At 36.2% G+C, this 20824-nt stretch overlaps 2 protein-coding genes across 3 annotated transcripts; one reads left to right on the top strand and one right to left on the bottom strand.

The window, feature by feature from the left end:
• Window positions 1-2101: 2101 nt before the first annotated feature.
• Window positions 2102-7020, bottom strand: LOC113096422 (fucolectin-4-like). The gene is made up of 6 exons (XM_026261806.1): window positions 7015-7020; window positions 6801-6822; window positions 6310-6589; window positions 6088-6218; window positions 4441-4497; window positions 2102-2121 (listed from the first exon to the last, which is right to left on the bottom strand). The coding sequence occupies exons 1-6, from the start codon at window positions 7018-7020 to the stop codon at window positions 2102-2104; spliced, it is 516 nt and encodes a 171-aa protein (XP_026117591.1).
• Window positions 7021-12245: 5225 nt separating this feature from the next.
• LOC113096418 (uncharacterized) lies at window positions 12246-20804 on the top strand. Of its 2 annotated transcripts, XM_026261801.1 has the most exons (7): window positions 12246-12385; window positions 16825-17742; window positions 17956-18052; window positions 18176-18277; window positions 18694-18869; window positions 19373-19474; window positions 19868-20804. In XM_026261801.1, exons 2-7 carry the CDS (start codon window positions 16829-16831, stop codon window positions 20634-20636), a joined length of 2160 nt encoding a protein of 719 aa, XP_026117586.1. In that variant the 5' UTR covers window positions 12246-12385; window positions 16825-16828; the 3' UTR covers window positions 20637-20804. The 2 variants fall into 2 exon arrangements, with proteins under 2 accessions (XP_026117586.1, XP_026117587.1); XM_026261802.1 differs by lacking the exon at window positions 12246-12385 and having other exon boundaries at window positions 16560-17742.
• The last annotated feature ends 20 nt before the right edge of the window (window positions 20805-20824 follow it).

Here is a 20824-nt window from a genome sequence, read left to right as displayed (position 1 = left end):
TTAATTCACATGTATTTGTACAACACATTTCTCAACACATACTGTTTCAAAGCAGCTTTACAGAAAATGCTAGTTTTTCTGTTACAAAATCAGAATAGTCTTTATATGAGCTTGTATCAGAAAGAACAGTTGAAATCTAATTCAAATTATAGTATTTACAAATAACAGATATGCATTCACTTTGCAAACTTTGTGTTCATTTAAACCAATGAAAATGTCATCATTTTGTGTCTGGATTCCTTGCAGGGTAGGCATCATCTATTCACAGGTATTGGGTCATATGAAGTCTTCACAAGAGTCTACATTTAAAAAAAAATAAATAAATAAATAAATAAATAATATATATATATATATATATATATATATATATATATATATATATATATATATATATATATATATATATATAATATATAAATTACTGCACTGACTGGATATCACATTCAATAATTACTGAATAATGTAATTAGAGTTTATGTTGACAGCCCATTTTCACTCTTATCTCAGTGCTATTTACATTTAAAGGGGTCATATGCCATTGGTAAAGATGTTAAAAAAAAGGAGGCGAACCTGTCATTCATTCATTCAGTGCTTAAAATGGCGGTTTCAGGTGGTTTGTCGACGTTAATGCCACCTTCACATAAAACGTCAGAGGTATGGAAGCATTGTAGATTTCGTAAGCAAGACAACGACGATAGTGTTGTGGACAAGAACAAAGCATTTTTCATCTTGCGTCAAAATTGTATTGTATTTATTTAACATAATTATATGCATTTGAAAATTAGAGATGGGTTCTGTTTTAATGTACCCAAGTGTACCTAGAATGAAAGAGTTTAATATACAGGTTTGTGTTCTCTGTTCTTTTTTTTATACATATAGTATTTGTATTAAATCTATATTCATTGACTTGAATTGTGAATCGAGTATAGAAAATTAAATCGAGAATCAAAAATCGAATTGATTTAAGAGCTTGTGAATCGAAATCGAATCGATCTGGAACATCTGAATCGATACCCAGCCCTAATGATAATGGTTAAATGATCACATACATTTTAATGAAGTGTAGTACTGTTAAAATGTAGTCTTTGAAATGGCAAGTCAAAACAGAATGAAACACATTTAAAAATTAAGCAAATCAGTCAAGTGCATTAAACTGCACTTAATTATAATTTTATTACATTTTATATTAGTATTCTTGGTACAAATAATCTTAGAATCTTTACATGAAAAGAAAGAGAAAGAGAGAGAGTATTTAACCATTATCATGTAATATTAATTTGGTTTACTATGGGACGCATACTGATCTATAATAGAGAGTGGGGACACATAATTTTTATTAGTATGCTGTCATGCACAAGCATTAAATAAAATGATCATGAAAGCATTTTATTTTTATTTAAATACTGTATCCATTTGATGCTTTGTGTGAGGAACAGATCCAAATTCAAACTGCATTCATTGGCGATATGTATCTCTTTCTTCTGTAGCTATAGTAACTATTAAAAAATGTGCCGTTAAGAAGTTTTACAACAAGTTTTTACGGAAGTGATATCAAACGCTCATTGGCTCTCGTCAGTTTCCTCAGAGATTGCGACATTTACATTTACATTTAATCATTTAGCAGACGCTTTTATCCAAAGAGACTTACAAATGAGAACAATAGAAGCAGTCAGGTCAACAAGAGAACAACAACAGTATACAAGTGCCATGACAAGTCTCAGTTAGTCTAGTATAGAACGCATATCCAGGTTTTTTTTTTTTTTAAATAAATGAAAAGACAAGAAAAGGAAAAGTGCTAGTATTAGTTGGTTAAATGCTGTCGAAAAAAGATTAGTCTTTAGATGTTTCTTGAAAATGAGTAAAGATTCAGTTGTATGAATTGAGATTGGGAGGTCATTCCACCAGCTTGGCACAGTCCAGGAAAACGTCAGTGAGAGTGATTTTGAACTTCTTTGGGATAGCACCACAAGGCATCGTTCACTTGCAGAGTCCAAACTTCTGGAGGGCACATAAGATTTAACAAGTGAGTTTAGGTATGTTGGTGCCGTGCCAGTGGTCATCTTGTAGGCTAGCATCAGTATCTTGAATTTGCTGTGAGCGACTACTGGTAGTCAGTGTAACCTGATGAGGAGAGGAGTAACATGAGCATTTTTTGGTTGATTGAAGACAACCCTTGCTGCTGCATTCTGGATCAATTGAAGAGGCTTGACAGTACAAGCAGGAAGGTCCGCCAGGAGAGCATTACAATAGTCCAGTCTGGAGAGAACAAGAGCTTGGACAAGAAGTTGGGTGGCTTGCTCTGACAGGAAGGGTCTAATCTTCCTAATTTTGTATAAGGCAAACCTGCAGGACCGGGTCGTTGTAGCAATGTGGTCTGTGAAGCTTAACCGATGATCCATAACAACTCCTATGTTTCTGGCTGTCCTCGAAGGAGTAATGGTTGACGAACCCAGCTGTATAGAGAAGTTGTGATTAAGCAATGGGTTAGCTGGAATCACCAGGAGTTCTGTCTTTGTAAGGTTAAGCTGAAGGTGATGGTCATTCATCCAGCTAGAAATGTCACTCAGACAGGCTGAAATGCGAGCAGCTACCGTCGGGTCATCTAGTTGGAATGAGAAGTAGAGTTGGGTGTCATCAGCGTAGCAGTAGTAAGAAAAGCCATGCTTCTGAATGACAGATCCTAATGACGTCATGTAGATGGAGAAGAGAAGTGGTCCAAGTACTGAGCCTTGAGGAACCCCAGTAACAAGGTGTTGTGACTTAGAAACATCACCCCTCCAAGACACACTGAAGGATCTGTCAGAGAGGTAGGACTTAACCCACAGGAGTGCGGTTCCAGAAATGCCCAATTTTCTGAGGGTGGACAGGAGAATCTGGTGATTAACGGAGTCAAAAGCAGCAGACAGGTCCAGTAAGAGGAGTACTGAGGATTTTGAACCTGATCTTGCTAATCGCAGGGCTTTAGTAACTGAGAGCAGAGCAGTCTCAGTTGAGTGGCCACTTTTGAAGCCAGATTGTTTGCTGTCCAGGAGGCTGTTCTGTACAAGGAATGTAGAAAGCTGGTTGAACACAGCTCGCTCAAGTGTTTTTGCAATGAATGGAAAAAAGGGATAGTAGTATAAAAGGTCTGTAGTTTTCAAGAAGCGATGGATTTAGAGATGGTTTCTTGAGCAGTGGGCTTACCCTGCTTGAATGCTGAGGGAAATGTTCCAGAGTGAAGAGAGGAGTTAATAATGTAAGCAAAGGTATGACTGAAGAGGAGTTGATAATGTGAGTAAGTGAAGGTATGACTGAAGAGGAGATCGCTTGAAGGAGGTGAGTGGGGATCAGATCAAGTGGACAAGTAGTAGGATGATTGGACAGGAGAAGTTTGGAAACGTCCATCTCTGAGAGTGGGGAGAAGGAGGAGAAATGTGAGGGAGGAGAGAGTGTGCGTCGGTCATTGTGAAGTTTTCCTAAGTCTGCGGTGTGGAGAATGGTCACTGATGCACAGATGGGGTGGCGTGTGCTGGTCTAGACAACAGTGGGCAAAATTTGTCCAAGCAAGATGTTAAAGTGGAGCAAAGAGTGTCCTTAGCACTGTTTGTGTCCAGAGCTGAAAACTGAGAGAATGCAGGAAGCGAGGATGAGACCACAGAAGATATGCTAGGTTAGCAGTAATGAGGAAGTGGTCTGAGGTGTGCAGTGGATCAACTGAAGAGTTGTCCACAGAGAAACAGCGCGTGTAGATGAGGTCCAGTTGGTTGCCCGATTTGTGAGTCGCTGTAGTAGACACTTGCTTGAGATCAAATGAGGCAAGCAGAGTTTTGAAGTCAGCAGCCTGGGGTTTATCTAGGTGGATTTTGAAGTCACCAAGCAGTACCAGAGGAGTACCATCTTCAGGAAAGTTTGATAGCAGCAACATCCAACTCCTCCAAGAAGTTTCCCAATTTTCCTGGGGGAACGATAAATGTCCACAAAGTGGATTTTAACAGGGTGGGTTACAGTAATGGCATATGATTCAAATGAACCATTACCTGTAGGTGATGGCTGAAAATCAAATTTCCATTCTTTTGATATAAGGAGACCAGTACCTCCACCCCTCCCAGTGGTACGAGGAGTGTGGGAACAAGTGAAATTAGTGGAGAGGGCTGCAGGGGTGGCAGTGTCTTCAGGTTTGATCCAAGTCTCAGTCAGTGCCATGAGGTTGAGACCGGAATGAGAAGCAATAGATGAAATGAAGTCTGCTTTGTTAACTGCAGACTGGCAGTTCCAGAGACCAACTGGAATAGAGAGCGTAGTAGTAGTAGAGGTCAGAGGGACAGGCCTTCCTGCGATGTATGTAGCGTGCTCTCTGAGTGTTAGTAGTGATAGTAGAGATCTGAAAGCACATAGTGACTACAAGTGTAAGAAATATTTGAGGGAAAGCTATACAAAAAAGTAAAGAAAGGGGCAAAAAACAATACTCGTGCCCTGTCGGTGTCCTTGCTCGGTAGAGTCGCGCAGGTAGAATCGATGGTCTTTACCCTCGTTGGTCTTCACACGAGGGCTGCCGCGACCGCTGCCGCAGTGAAACCTACCGCTGTTGTATTTGCCTGATTACCTGTGATTGAAATCAGCTGGCCATGCCTCACTATTTAGCAGATCGAAACTGGGCAGTCCCGCGATAGGCAAACGCAAAAACAAGCACCATTTTCAGCACGTATTTACCAGGATAAGACACACACAATTTAAACCAAAAACTTTCCTAGTAATGACGATCACACAGAAGTCTAATGAGAAAACAAGACAAAACACTCACTAGTTGCTGTCCTTCTCTGTTGCTGTTAATAATAAAAAAACATGCCGTGTTTCTGGTGAAGCATGTTTTGAATGAGAAATGCACGCCTTGAGGGAGTGGATCAGGATAGTATTTTCAACGTTTAACAATTTAAATGATGCCCTGCTCCTCACAATACTATTATATTCTGCCAGAGAGGACTGCAACTGAAATGCATTGTCATTGGGGTTGGGGGTGCTGTGCGGGTTTCGAGTCCCTGCCCCTTTGAGGTCCTATGCTAAGGTGCCCTTGCGTTCTGGTCTGCCACGTGTTCTGCCGAGGGTAAGATATGAAGATTTTTGATAGTAGATGATAAAAATTTCTTTATGATCTGCTTTTGCAGAAATATCATTGTATTGTGTTGCAGTGCATATTCTATCAGATGCAGTTCTGGCACTACCGAATCAATATACTGCGACAAACATTAACATCAGTGTTACTCTCATGGGACACTGCACACTGCATTTGTATCTGTATTTGTAATGTGTATCTTTGTTCTCATTTTTTAATAACTGATAAAATAATCACAACGATACTTTTTCATATTTTGTTACCTTAAAAGGCTTTATAATAAGCAAATTAGTTTGGCTGTGATGCTCAAACAGTTTGCAAAATAGAAAAACCAACATGAAAAAGAATTGTCATAAAATCATGACATAAAAAAAAAATAATAATAAAAAAGATTTGTTATATTTTTATCATATCACCCACCCCTAGCCGAGGGGGAACAAACCTATACAGTGTTAAATATATATATATATATGAACTGTTCTGGAAGAGTGCTGCAAATACAACTTAACCACTGATTTCTTGTGTCCTCTTTTGGAAGAGCAAACTAAGTAGTTTCGCTTTCACAACAAAACACACAGCCGTGGCAATAATACTACAGCGAGAATCAAGGTTACTCCTCCTTTCTTTGTGTGAACATTTGGGCGGTGTTATGCAAATCTTACCATAGTGACGATGTTATATGGGGGCATGTTTAAACAAGGCATTTTAGGAGGGAGTGGACAAGTCTTAACTTTTATTAAGACTTTCTCTTTGGGTTTGAGATTTAAATCTTTAAGGATCTTATCTATTCACAAAAAGCTTGTAACACTCCAAAGAGAAAGGAAAACTTGAAAATGCATCATATGACCCCTTTGAAATAGTTGATTGTTAATTTCTGTTCATCATACATCTCTACTCTACTGACAACGGACAATGGACCTATTTTTTCCACATTAGATTTCACTATTGTGACCGCACTTTAACAATCTAGAATGAGGTACCAGAGTTACCTGTTCCATAAACCTCCACCTCACACAGGGTGAGAATCGCCTGGATCTTAGGAAGGTACATGTTCACATAACGACCTTCCATTCCGTCGCAAAAGAAACTGACAGAACTGCCTGCTGGGACAGATGAAGTGACACCACATCTACAGAGAGAAAGAGAGAAACCACGACACAATCAGCTGACCTGCTCAAATCCAGTTCTCCACACGATCATAACTGTTTTCATAACTTCACCTGGGATTGTTGTTGCCGTTGTTCTCCAGAGAGTTTCCGATGCGGATCTCTACTCCAGTCATGCGCTCCGAACAGCAGTCCTTTCTGTTGGTAATGGTCACGTTGGAAATGTAGTAAGAATCCAGCAGGTCCAGCCTCCACCATGGGTTGAGCTCGATATCTGTGTGGGAGCAGGTTGAGGCTGGAACTGGAGCATATCTGATGCCGTCGATGGCGTTTGAAGCTCCCCAGGTGTAATATGTGCTCGACTGTACAGCCTTTCCTTTTAATGCCAAATTCTCTAAAAAACATTTAAAGAGACAGAGGGTCAAGACTCAAATGTGTGAAGTTTCAGTACATTCCAATTGAGGTAAAATATTATATTCCAACCCAAGACTGAATTACATTTACTACTACATTAAAATCTGAAGTTAATATTTTTAATGGATCTGCACTTACATGAACTAACATGTAACATGTTAATTAGTGGAACCTTAGTTACTACTTTTTACCTTCCAAGTTTTCTGAACTCCCCTGAATGGAAAAGACACCTGTTACAAAAACAAAATATTTACATTTCTTTTTCTGATGTCCATCAATTGTAGGTTGCATTTGATTCTTTAAATATTTTCATAAAGAATAGCTAAACAGCATCTATAATTTACATCCTGTGATTAATGCATGTCATTTTTACTCACCTAAAAGTAAGAACAGATAAGAGAGTACCTCCATCTTGTTTTTTAAAGACCATTAACCAGATACATGTTATGGTCAGATATGACAAGGGTGTGAGTGTCCCCTTTTGCTCTCTCTTCTTCTATGAATCCCTCTTTTTATTTGTGTTTCTCTTAGCAGCTTGAGTCTCCACCCTTAGGAAATCCTGACTGGCAGCTTGCTGAATATATTTCACACATCACAGGATCTCCAGAAATGCTTTTCTCAGAAATCCTCTCAGGTCAAGTCTGATTTACTAAACAAATCTGGCAAAATGCAAATTAAAATTGTGTTTCATTGTTTGTTTTTGTTTTGTAAGGGGGTGGATATATATATATTTTTTTTTTTGATTGTTTGTGTTTTATGCTAGCGTGCATCCATCCATGAGTTAAATTTTTTAGTGTTGGTTACTCTCCTAAAAGCAATAATCTAAAAAAATGGGATCAATAGTTTAAAAAACTTGTGTGATTAAGAAGATATTCAAAATAAGGATCCATGTTTAAAAAATAAGAAACATGTTTAATTGTATTTATCATTGCCAGCTTGACATGGAAAGTAACAGTTCATGTGGAGTGTATATTCTATTCTCAATCAAAAAAAAATCAATCAAATTAAACACACACACACACAGTTGTATGTTTTATAGGAAATTTGATCCTTGTGGGGACCAAAAAAAAAAACCTTTACTGTAATCAAGAATAAGTCCATGTAGCCTTTCATCCGTACTGGTGGTGTTTCCTCGTCCGACACAGATCATCAACCTGTTGTGATCTTATGAGATACTGGTTCAGAGCAGTCTTTAATCCTGAAGGTGTTACTTCCCTACTCACAGAATTTGCACACCAGTTCTGACGTACTAATACGTTGTATCAGGATGGGGTGTGATTGTGTTCCTCTCCATCAGGTACACTTGAAGTCAGACGTTGTGACTAGGATAGTCATCCTTGGTGTGTGTTTCCAGTTACCATTTGAAGGGCTAGGTCTTATACTGATACCAATATCAGTTTCCCTTGAGGCCCTAACCAGCCACTTACCTCTCTTATTGGTTAAGTCTGCCCCTGGCTAGTCGGTGTTGCCAGGTTTCTTTTTAATTTATGAGCTAAATTTTGTTATTGGGGGATCATTTGTAGAGAGGAGGATGCCAATTAATTTGAAGATTTGTGTTGCCTCCTGTGTTTTAATGTACAGCTTTAAAAAAAGGAGAGGGAGTAAGGGACGAGTTAGTCTTTTTCTTTTGAAGCTAGGTAAGGCTAAGTTTTTTTTTTTTTTTTTTTTTTAAACCCACATGATAGGTAAGTATAGTGAATGGCTGGGGTGGCATTTTCTTGACGTTATTGGTTGGTGCCTGTTTGAGGACTTATAAAGCACTTCAGGTGGTTTAAAGTCCTGTATGATATCTATTTCCTTTATTTTGGTTCTAGTTTTTAGTTGATTTGAATGTGCATCTCTCGTCTTGTTAGGAGAGCAGCTGGATGCAGTCGATCCTGTGCTTTGTGCTTGTTTCTGTGCCATTGATTGTGGTTCTGCTTTGCTGCAGAATGAGCATCTGTCTTCCTCCCGGTACGCATTGATGTATTCTGTTTGCTTATCAACCATGGATGTAGTGTGAGTCTCAATCTGTGTTTTATTTCAGTTAATGTTAAACATTCAGATTTACCCAGGTTCCCTCAGCAGTGGTGGGTAAGTGGGTGTTTGTTTTCTCATTCTGTTTATTCGAGTTTTTTATGTTAATAATTGTTCTTTTGTATAGATGGCAGTGTGGATAATTGTTGCTCTCTCGTTCTACATTGACTTGTATTGTGTTTCTGTGTGGTTTCGGTTAAGGTCGCATGATTGGACCCATGCAACAAGAGTCACCTTTTTGTTTGAATATTTGGCCTCTTACAGATTGCGTGTTTGTCTGTTTTGTTGCATTCATAATATGTTTAATTAGACTGTGTTAAAATAATTGATTCCTGATTTTCTTTGGTTGTCTTAGTTGTGTCCAACTTCAGTTGATTTGTAATTTGTGTATTAATTTTATTCTTGTTATATTGTAATTGAGTCCCTTTAAAGTGATCTTATATATAATTCGAGTTATATTTTTCCCCTTTTTCAAATTATCTTTAATTACTTCTGTTATTTAATTTATAGTTTTGATGACCATGATATTACTGTGCTTGGCCAGCCAACTCACCTGACCTGAACCTCACAGAGAATCTATGGGGTATTGTGAAGAGAAAGATAAGTAACATCTGACAAACAATACAGAGGAGCTGAAGACTGCTATCAAACCAACCTGGGCTTCAATAAAGCCTCAGCAATGTCAGGCTGGTCACCTCCATCCCATGCCACATTGAAGCAGTAATTCATGCAAACGGAGCCCCAACCAATTGATTGCATATAATTAAACTCTCTTTGGAGATCTTGAACATTCATCGTTTTTTTTTTGATTGTTTAATCTTTGAGAAAATATTCTATTTTTTTTTTTATACTGAATTTTTTATTTTCCTAAGCTGTAAGTCATAACCATCAGAAGTAAAACAAAAAACTATTTCAGTTTGTGTGCAATGATTCTAGAATTTTTTTTTTTTATTTAGTATTATTATAAAAAAAAAAAAAAAAAAAACTTTTCCTTGATATTCAATTTTTTTTAGATGCACCTGTAGTATATGTATAGTCAAAATCTGTCAGTAGGTTAGTTTTGTTTAGGTTTATACTTTGTATAGGTTTTACTTTATTGTTGTATGTATTTATGTAGCACTTGTGAGCCACGACATTTCGTTCCACTGTATGTCCAAACATGTAGCAGAATGACAATAAAGCTCAACCTGAAATTAAGCTTGAAGGAAAACTGGCACAGAATCCCTATGGTACTATTTACAATTTTCACAAGGAACAAAAGAAGTGTCACACTCGCAAGCTCACAAAACTCAAGGGAAAGAAATAAATGGGGATTTAAAAAAATAGCTGAATGGCTTAGGCAACAAAAACAACAATTAACTCAATGACCTGCAGAGTTCAGCTTCAACCCTAATCAAACACACCTGAACAAGCTCATCAATCCATTCAGAATTACTACGGTAGAGGCAGGTGAGTTTTTTTTTTTTTTTTTTTCATGGTTGGAGCTGAAATGTGCAGGACTGCGGCTCTCTAGGACCGACCTTGACCTACCTCTGAGATCGTTACATCCTGATATTTCAAAAGCTGCTGGACTTTGGGTGATGAATCAGCAGGTGCATCTTTTTAAGCCCAATTAGGGAAGATTCACTTAGAAACAAGTGAGAGAAAGACAAAGATAAACACAGAAAAATACATCACCAGATGTATCAGATCAAAATTCTTATAATTACTATGCAAGTCACCAAGAACACAGTGCAGACGGGGAACCCTGCAGAGTTTAGATTCAAACCTTATTAAACACACCTGATCCCATCAATCAAGTCCTTCAGGCTTATTAGAAACTACATGGTTTCTTTGTCAGAACAAAACTCAGCAGAGCTCCGGCCCTCGAGGAGATGAGTTTGACACCCCTGCTCTAGATGAACCCACAGACCTTTAGTTCATGATTTCCACTCCATCAGTCTGATCACTGATCATTTCCATGTTGTTTTCTGTGTATTTGAATGATCTCAGGCAGGATGTAAATCAAGAGCTCAACAGGAGTCCATCATCTGCTCAAAGCTCAAAAGATCTGTCAATTTATACAGATGTCAGACTGTACATTTTTGGCTGTTTTGTCTCAAACTCAGACATCAGTGATGCTGTAAGCTACTAGTGTTCAGAAAGTCACTTGTGTGTGTGTGTTTGTTTTTTTTACTATGTTTTCCTTCAATGTTATTTTCCTTCACATTGCTGATATATTCATTTGTGAGGTCAATCAACCAACCTGCAAAATATATTTAGGTTTAGATATAGAATGGATTAGTTTTAACATTAAAGGGGGGGGTGAAATGCTCGTTTTCACTCAATCTCCTGTTAATCTTGAGTACCTATAGAGTAGTACTGCATCTTTCATAACTCCAAAAAGTATTTAGTTTTATTATATTTATAAGAGAAAGAGTGGCTGGAGGTGTGATGTGTGGGCGGAGCTAAAGAATCACGAGCGCGAGTAGGCTTTTGCGTTGAGAGCGTTTGGAAGCTGTGACATTACGTGAGGACAAAACCAACCGAAACAAACCATTGCTAACAGTCAGATTCAGCATATATTTATGATCCAGAATCAGATCCAGAGGCTGAAATTTAACAAGACCAGCATCAGTAACAGCGTCTCTATGTGGTATGTACTGAAACTGTATATATTTGCTTAGCGGTTTTGGAAAATGACTAAGTTCCACTTTATGTTGTCTTTTTTTTTTTAAGCTGTACATGTGGAAAGTGCAGTTTGATGACAACATTGCATGTTGTTTACTTGATGTGCTTACGCGCCGATAGCGAAGTTAACAACACAGAGATATTTGAAGCAGTTTTACTCACCGCATGCGGTTCCAACACACGATCGTGACCCTTATTCGTTGGGATTGCATTATCCTTAAGAAATAAACGATACGCAAATCCGTTGTCAAACTGGGCCTTGTTTGTAAAACAAGCATCTTCGAAATGCAGGGAACAAACACAAACACTTGCACAACTCCCTTGATGCTCTGTAAAAATAAACTCCATCCACTGGTCCCTTAATGCTGTTTTTTTTTTTTTTTTTTTGGTAATCTGTGCAGGGATGTCTTGTCCTGGCAACCAAAAATCCACTTCTTTTGTGACATTTCGCGACGCTCTGGTCAGTGAATGTCTCTGCTCTGCTCTACTGGAGCGCGCGCTCTTCCGGCAGAAGTGCCTCAGGACCCATATAAGGAAATTCTGCTCCATCTAACGTCACACAGAGCCATACTCGAAAAAAACTTTCAGAAACTTGTGACAAACCGGAAGGAGTATTTTTGGAACAGAAATACTCCTTCAAACGTACAACTTAATTTTTGAAACTATGTCCATGTTTAGCATGGGAATCCAATTCTTTAACAGTGTAAAAAACTCAATATGCATGAAACAGCATTTCACCCCCCTTTAACTTATGAACATATTTGTGATGCATATTTTTTTTCTCAGTCATAAATATAACAGTTCAGTTCTATAGGTCTAGTATTGATATTAGATTACACAATACAAACACCACAAATAGTATAATACTAATTGAGGCACTGAGGCATCACTAATCTTCCAAGTCCGCTAAAAAAGCTCGTGGGAGTTTTACTTACTCAAAGTTGCTCTAAGGGCAGAAAAGAAAATGATTGGTTGAAAGATTCAACCAATGAAATTAAATCAGAGGCGGGGTCTAGACGTTTGGAAATTTGGAGGGAAGATCCGTTGTAATCGACTGTTCGTTGGAGTGGGATATCACATATATTGTAAGGTAAGTAAATTTACGATATATTGTTAAAAAAAAAAAAACATAAACAGCCTCTAAGTGTAGGCTACTAAGATAATTAAGGGAACATTGAAAGTGCACAAAAATAATAATCCTCGTCTAAACATCCGATCGTATTTTGATTTGACTTTTTCAGTTCACAGCGCCAAAGCTGTTAACTTAATTGGATAACTATGGTAAAACATGGTTTTCCAGTGCTAACCTACCCCGCTGTCTGTGAAGCCGATATATGCGATCACATAATTCGTTCAAGCCACCTTCAAATGTATACATCCCCCGCCCTAGCATTGCAAGTGGGACCAACGTACTTCATATCGCTGTTATTTTTAGTCTATGATGCTCTTGGGGCAGAAGTATTCAATAGATTTATATCGATGTTAGTTTTAATATTCATATCGCTCTTATTTTTAGTCTATGCTGCTTTCGGGGCAGAAATATTCAATAGATTCATATCGCTGTTATTTTTAATATTCAGTGGTTTCATATTTCTGTTCTTTTTAGTCTATGCTGCTCTCGGGTTAGAAGTATTCAATATATCCGTATCGATTTTATTTTTAAATAATTAACAATTTCATATTTCTGTTCTTTTTAGTCTATGCTGCTCTCGGGGTAGAAGTATTCAATAAATTCGTATCGATTTTATTTTTAAATATTTAATGGTTTCATATTTCTGTTCTTTTTAGTCTTTGCTGCTCTCGGGGCAGAAGTATTCAATAGATTCATATTTCTGTTATTTTTAATATTCAGTGGTTTCATATCGTTGTTATTTTTAGTCTATGCTGCTCTCAGGGCAGAAGTATTCAATAGATTCATATCGATGTTATTTTTAATTTTCAGTTGTTTCATATTTCTCTTATTTTTAGTCTATGCTGCTCTCAGGGCAGAAGTATTCAATAGATTCATATCGATGTTATTTTTAATATTCAGTGGTTTCATATCGCTCTTATTTTTAGTCTATGCTGCTCTAGGGGCAGAAGTATTCAATAGATTCATATCGATGTTATTTTTAATTTTCAGTTGTTTCATATTTCTCTTATTTTTAGTCTATGCTGCTCTCGGGGCAGAAGTATTCAATAGATTCTTATCGCTTTTATTTTTAATATTCAGTGGTTTCATATCGCTGTTATTTTTAGTCTATGCTGCTCTCCGGGCAGAAGTATTCAATAGATTCATATCGATGTTATTTTTGATATTCATATCGCTCTTATTTTTAGTCTATGATGCTCTTGGGGCAGAAGTATTCAATAGATTCATATCGATGTTATTTTTAATATTCATATCGCTATTATTTTTAGTCTATGATGCTCTTGGGGCAGAAGTATTCAATAGATTCATATCGATGTTATTTTTAATATTCATATCGCTCTTATTTTTAGTCTATGATGCTCTTGGGGCAGAAGTATTCAATAGATTCATATCGATGTTATTTTTAATATTCATATCGCTATTATTTTTAGTCTATGCTGCTCTCGGGGTAGAAGTATTCAATAAATTCTTATCGATTTTATTTTTAAATATTTAATGGTTTCATATTTCTGTTCTTTTTAGTCTATGCTGCTCTCGGGGCAGAAGTATTCAATAGATTCATATCGATGTTATTTTTAATTTTCAGTTGTTTCATATTTCTGTTATTTTTAGTCTATGCTGCTCTCGGGGTAGAAGTATTCAATAAATTCGTATCGATTTTATTTTTAAATATTTAATGGTTTCATATTTCTGTTCTTTTTAGTCTATGCTGCTCTCGGGGCAGAAGTATTCAATAGATTCATATCGATGTTATTTTTAATTTTCAGTTGTTTCATATTTCTGTTATTTTTAGTCTATGCTGCTCTCGGGGTAGAAGTATTCAATAAATTCGTATCGATTTTATTTTTAAATATTTAATGGTTTCATATTTCTGTTCTTTTTAGTCTATGCTGCTCTCGGGGCAGAAGTATTCAATAGATTCATATCGATGTTATTTTTAATTTTCAGTTGTTTCATATTTCTGTTATTTTTAGTCTATGCTGCTCTCGGGGTAGAAGTATTCAATAAATTCGTATCGATTTTATTTTTAAATATTTAATGGTTTCATATTTCTGTTCTTTTTAGTCTATGCTGCTCTCGGGGCAGAAGTATTCAATAGATTCATATCGATGTTATTTTTAATTTTCAGTTGTTTCATATTTCTGTTATTTTTAGTCTTTGCTGCTCTCGGGGCAGAAGTATTCAATAGATTCATATCGATGTTATTTTTAATATTCAGTGGTTTCATATCGTTGTTATTTTTAGTCTATGCTGCTCTCAGGGCAGAAGTATTCAATAGATTCATATCGATGTTATTTTTAATTTTCAGTTGTTTCATATTTCTGTTATTTTTAGTCTATGCTGCTCTCAGGGCAGAAGTATTCAATAGATTCATATCGATGTTATTTTTAATATTCAGTGGTTTCATATCGCTCTTATTTTTAGTCTATGCTGCTCTAGGGGCAGAAGTATTCAATAGATTCATATCGATGTTATTTTTAATTTTCAGTTGTTTCATATTTCTCTTATTTTTAGTCTATGCTGCTCTCGGGGCAGAAGTATTCAATAGATTCTTATCGCTTTTATTTTTAATATTCAGTGGTTTCATATCGCTGTTATTTTTAGTCTATGCTGCTCTCCGGGCAGAAGTATTCAATAGATTCATATCGATGTTATTTTTAATATTCATATCGCTCTTATTTTTAGTCTATGATGCTCTTGGGGCAGAAGTATTCAATAGATTCATATCGATGTTATTTTTAATATTCATATCGCTATTATTTTTAGTCTATGATGCTCTTGGGGCAGAAGTATTCAATAGATTCATATCGATGTTATTTTTAATATTCATATCGCTCTTATTTTTAGTCTATGATGCTCTTGGGGCAGAAGTATTCAATAGATTCATATCGATGTTATTTTTAATATTCATATCGCTATTATTTTTAGTCTATGCTGCTCTCGGGGCAGAAGTATTCAATAGATTCATATCGATGTTATTTTGAATATTCAGTTGTTTCATATTTCTGTTATTTTTAGTCTATGCTGCTCTCGGGGTAGAAGTATTCAATAAATTCTTATCGATTTTATTTTTAAATATTTAATGGTTTCATATTTCTGTTCTTTTTAGTCTATGCTGCTCTCGGGGCAGAAGTATTCAATAGATTCATATCGATGTTATTTTTAATTTTCAGTTGTTTCATATTTCTGTTATTTTTAGTCTATGCTGCTCTCGGGGTAGAAGTATTCAATAAATTCGTATCGATTTTATTTTTAAATATTTAATGGTTTCATATTTCTGTTCTTTTTAGTCTTTGCTGCTCTCGGGGCAGAAGTATTCAATAGATTCATATTTCTGTTATTTTTAATATTCAGTGGTTTCATATCGTTGTTATTTTTAGTCTATGCTGCTCTCAGGGCAGAAGTATTCAATAGATTCATATCGATGTTATTTTTAATATTCAGTGGTTTCATATCGCTCTTATTTTTAGTCTATGCTGCTCTAGGGGCAGAAGTATTCAATAGATTCATATCGATGTTATTTTTAATTTTCAGTTGTTTCATATTTCTCTTATTTTTAGTCTATGCTGCTCTCGGGGCAGAAGTATTCAATAGATTCTTATCGCTTTTATTTTTAATATTCAGTGGTTTCATATCGCTGTTATTTTTAGTCTATGCTGCTCTCCGGGCAGAAGTATTCAATAGATTCATATCGATGTTATTTTTAATATTCATATCGCTCTTATTTTTAGTCTATGATGCTCTTGGGGCAGAAGTATTCAATAGATTCATATCGATGTTATTTTTAATATTCATATCGCTATTATTTTTAGTCTATGCTGCTCTCGGGGCAGAAGTATTCAATAGATTCATATCGATGTTATTTTGAATATTCAGTGGTTTCATATCGCTGTTATTTTTAGTCTGTGCTGCTCTTGGGGCAGAAGTATTCAATAGATTCATATCGATGTTTTTTTTTTTTTTAATTTTCAGTTGTTTCATATTTCTGTTATTTTTAGTCTATGCTGCTCTCGGGGCAGAAGTATTCAATAGATTCATATCGATGTTATTTTTAATATTCAGTGGTTTCATATCGCTGTTATATTTAGCCTATGCTCAATAGTACTCAATATTCATATTACTGTTATTTTTTGTGTATTATGTGCTGCTCTCAGGGCAGGAGTACTCATTCATATTACTGTTATTTTACTCAACTATGCGCTGCTCTCAGGGAAGGAGTACTCAATATTCATATTACTGTTATTTTTTAGTGTATTATGTGCTGCTCTCAGGGCTTCAATACTCAATAGATTCATATTACTGTGTTATTTTAGTGTATTATATGCTGCTCTCTGCAAATGTAGTACTGAGTAGTGCTAGTGCTTTTATAACCATTTTATTTGTTGTTTTTTTTCTAGGCAAATGGAGAATATTTGGCTTGAGGGGATAAGGCGAAAGTTAAAGAAAGTAAGGGATGCTAGAGTCATTCAAGAGGTCATACCTTTTTCTGGCGAGGAGACTGATTTCATGAAGGGTTACATTAAGAAACTGGAGGAGGAAACCAAAAGCACCTTCAAGTCCCCTGTGTCTACTCATAAAGACTACTTTTACTTTTCATGTGAAAGATCGACCAAAGCAAGTGGGAAAAGCAAAGGAGAACCTACAAAGACAAGAGCTAATTCCTGCAAAGCTTATGTGTCATTTAAAATAATCAAAGATGGTAGTTTTACAGGTGCTGTGGTCAACAAAATGCTTCAACACAACGGACATGATGTGTGCATGAAAGAAGAGGGCATAAAAAATCTCATTGATCCAGAGTTATTGACCTTCATTGAAATGTGGCTTGGTCAAGGACTGTCAATTTCAGAAACACTTTTAAAATCCGTGGACTGGGCAGAACGTCATGGACATATGGACAAATATAATCGGCGATATTACGTTACACCTGAAGATATACGATTGATCAAGAAGACCAATAATGCTCTTAGTTTTCCTGATGCGAAAGACTGCATTAGTGTGGACAAGCTGATCACATCGGAGCTGCAGGAACACATTTGTTACTACCAGCCTTTGAGTGAAAATCAACCACTTATAATTGTAGTGCAGACACCCTGGCAAAAGGATATACTTAGAGAACATCCCCATACCATGGTATTCATGGACGCTACTTACAAAGCCATGACATCATATGGTTATGCATTTTATGCTCTTCTTTTGACCAACAGTATTGGAAGAGCAGTCCCATTTGCTTACTTTATTATTAGTGAGGAATCAGCGGACATACTTGCTCTCTGCTTGGAAAAGCTCGCAAATCACAACCCTGGATTTCTTCCCAGGTAAGAAGTTAAAAACATAGTAGAGTCAGTAGTAGTTTGGCAGCAAAGTGTGCTGATGTATTGAGGTATTTCTATGTACAAACATTACTATTGGATGGAACACTTGCTTAAATACCGCACATTGTAAACTACCTTTTTACAAAAGCTGTCCATTTTTACAAACTCTAAAGATGTTGACGTATATTCATTAATTCTCAATTCCTTATCATGTAGGTCGATAATGATTGACCGTGACCTTAAGGAACTCAATGCCATAAGAAGAGTTTTTCCAACAGCCAAGGTTCTTCTTTGCTGGTTTCATGTACTCCAGGTAGGTTTATTAAATCTTTTGCACTGGAAAAAGACCTATTCATTTTACAGACCTATTTATTTTAAAAATACAATTATAATTCAAATGCCATTATATGACTATAGCTTTTGAATGTTTTTGTAGGCTGTACATAGGTGGATGGTTAAAAGAGATGGAGGAAACTTGCCAGTGAATCAGCGGAATCTTGTGATTCAAGCAATGGTTGGAATGAAATCCTGTTTAACGGTAATATTTTTATATCATAAATCACTTCATTCTTTAGAAATCATTTCAGTACATGGAAATAAATCTTGAGTTGTTTACTATAAATTTCAATGGGATTAGTTAAGTTTGTGTATTATTTTTTAATGAATTGTCTTTTAAAAATGTTCCCACAAAAAAAATTCAAATCCTTCTTTACTAACCCTCATGTAAATCCAAATTCAAAAGATTTTTTTTTTTTTCCGCAATAGAATATAGAAATGTTTTGTATCCCATTAAGTTTCATTGCATGAAAAAAAAAAAAATATTGTGTTCTACTGAGGAAATAGTCAAAAAGGTTTGGAGTGACACAAAATTACAATTTTGGGAGAACTACCCCTTTAAATGTGTGTAAACTTAAGGTGGCATAACTTTACAATGTTGTGTCTTTTTCTTTACAGGAAGAAGAGTTCAACAGCATGTCATCCAGAAAGTGTGAAGAGCTTGATACATGTCTTGGTAGTTCTCATGTATCAACCTACCTCAAGAATCAGTGGATTTGTTTTGGTGATTTATGGTCCAATTTTGGCAGGTCATTTTATCACCATAACAGCGAAACCAACAACAAGGCAGAGAGGTCAGCTACTAAAATTATAACATCATGCCCTAAAATCGTATTTTAAAGGTGCTCTAAGCGATCCTGAGCGGAGTTACTTCCTGTTGACGTTCGAAGTGTTGTCAAACAAAACAGAGGCTAGCTAGACCCTCCCTCCTCCTCCTCCTACCCCTCCCCTCTGTGCTTCCTGAAACAGTCATGAACGTGCATTTAAAATATAGCTTGCGTATTGACGCTGCTTGTCGGTTATTGCCTGAGGCACTGTTTATTGTTTCGTGGTACAGGCTGCACCAGTTTGTTTTTGTGTCCGTTTTTGGAGCTTGTGGCGACTACAGAGACCACGTTTTTTTAACAGTGTTGTTCAGGGGACAGCTAACAGATAGTGAGGAGATGTTTGCTGTATGTGACAAAAAATGTTTTTGGCCTAAAAACACGTGAGATCGCTTAGAGCACCTTTAAATAACATGATATCCAGGACAAATATTCATTAAGGATATTTTAAGTTTCTTAACTTTTGTACATAGATTTTTTCTTACAATGAAGTACCAGTTCCTTAAGGGAAGAATGAATAGCAGGATTGATCAGCTTCTTCGCTTACTGTGTGGAGATGTCCAAAAATATTACAGGTAAATATATTTAGCTGTATATATAGTTCAATGTATTACTTTTATTATGGTGCTAAATTGTAATTGCCAATTACAGAAATCATGTGACATACAGAATCATGTGATAATATTGCAAATTAGATTATCTCTGGCCATTACCTGTTGCCATTATCAGCTTGTTTGGATACAGGAAGCTCTCTTGAATAAACATTCACTATTGTCTATGACATGATCTTTTCCTTAGCACAAATCATTCAGTAAAAAGGTCTGTCAGCTCCCAGCTTCCTTTTTTCTTTAATTATTTTATAGCCTATAAAATCTATACAAATGTTTAAGGGTATTGGCTTTTTTCAGTCATTTCATTTTTACAATAGTTTACCATTTCCTAACTTGTTCTTTTATTTCATTGTTCAGTTACCTGGATGACCTCACAGAAACTGGACGAATCAAAGGAGCAAACACTGAAGAGACCACTAATGCCGCCCATTCTATGATTGCAAAAGGCCTGGGTGCAAAAGTGGAAATAAAAAATGGAGTGTGTTTGGTTCCACCCGACACAAGCACACAATGTCACAGTGTGGACTTGGTCATGCACAAATGCGATTGCAAAAGATTCCAATGTGGATGTGTGTGTAAACACTTAATTTTTTCACAAAACATTGCAGAGAAACAAGGACTTATAATTCGAGATCTTAGGGCAGAAGCAGCAAAAAAAATTGTTGACAGTGAATCTTACCTCAGGGTCGATGAAAACCTTACTGTCTACCACTCTGATGGCAGTGTAGAAACTGTGAGTTGTAAAGGGACCAAATTTTGCACATGCATTGCAAATAGCCATGGAGTGGTGTGTGTATGTATATTGGTTCACAACATTCTATACCCAACATCATCTGAGAACATACCTGATGATTCACACTGCTTTAGGTCCAGTGAGAGAAAACAAGTTACACTGCAAGCCATGCTTACAGATCTCCATGAGTGGAGCAAATCAGAAAAATTTTGTGAGGGTAATGAAGTGTACAGGTTAGTTGAAAGAGCACACAAGTTAGTTTTTTCACAGTTTAGTAAACTGTCAAGAAAAAGAAAAGTGACTGCACTTCATAGTTATCGTAAAAGGATCAAAAAAGCAAAAGATGTAGTCACTGTACCCTACATGGTCAAAAAGAAGAAAAAACGTGTTTGATCTTGTAGAGATAAGAAATGTTTCATTGATGAAACAATCACTATTTGCTTTGCCTAGCGAGAATGTTTTTTTGTTTGTTTGTTTGTTTTTTCCTCTTGCTGCTACTGTCTTTTTTCAATGAGTGTTGTACAGATACTTTGTATAAGAACAAATTGAAGGAACAGATATGAATTGTAAGTAATTAAGAT

This window comes from Carassius auratus, unplaced genomic scaffold, assembly GCF_003368295.1.
Source record: "Carassius auratus strain Wakin unplaced genomic scaffold, ASM336829v1 scaf_tig00215914, whole genome shotgun sequence".
In the NCBI taxonomy this organism is placed as follows: Eukaryota; Metazoa; Chordata; class Actinopteri; order Cypriniformes; family Cyprinidae; genus Carassius; species Carassius auratus.
Note: the sequence above shows the minus strand (reverse complement) of the source record. Positions and strands in the feature narration are given on the sequence as shown.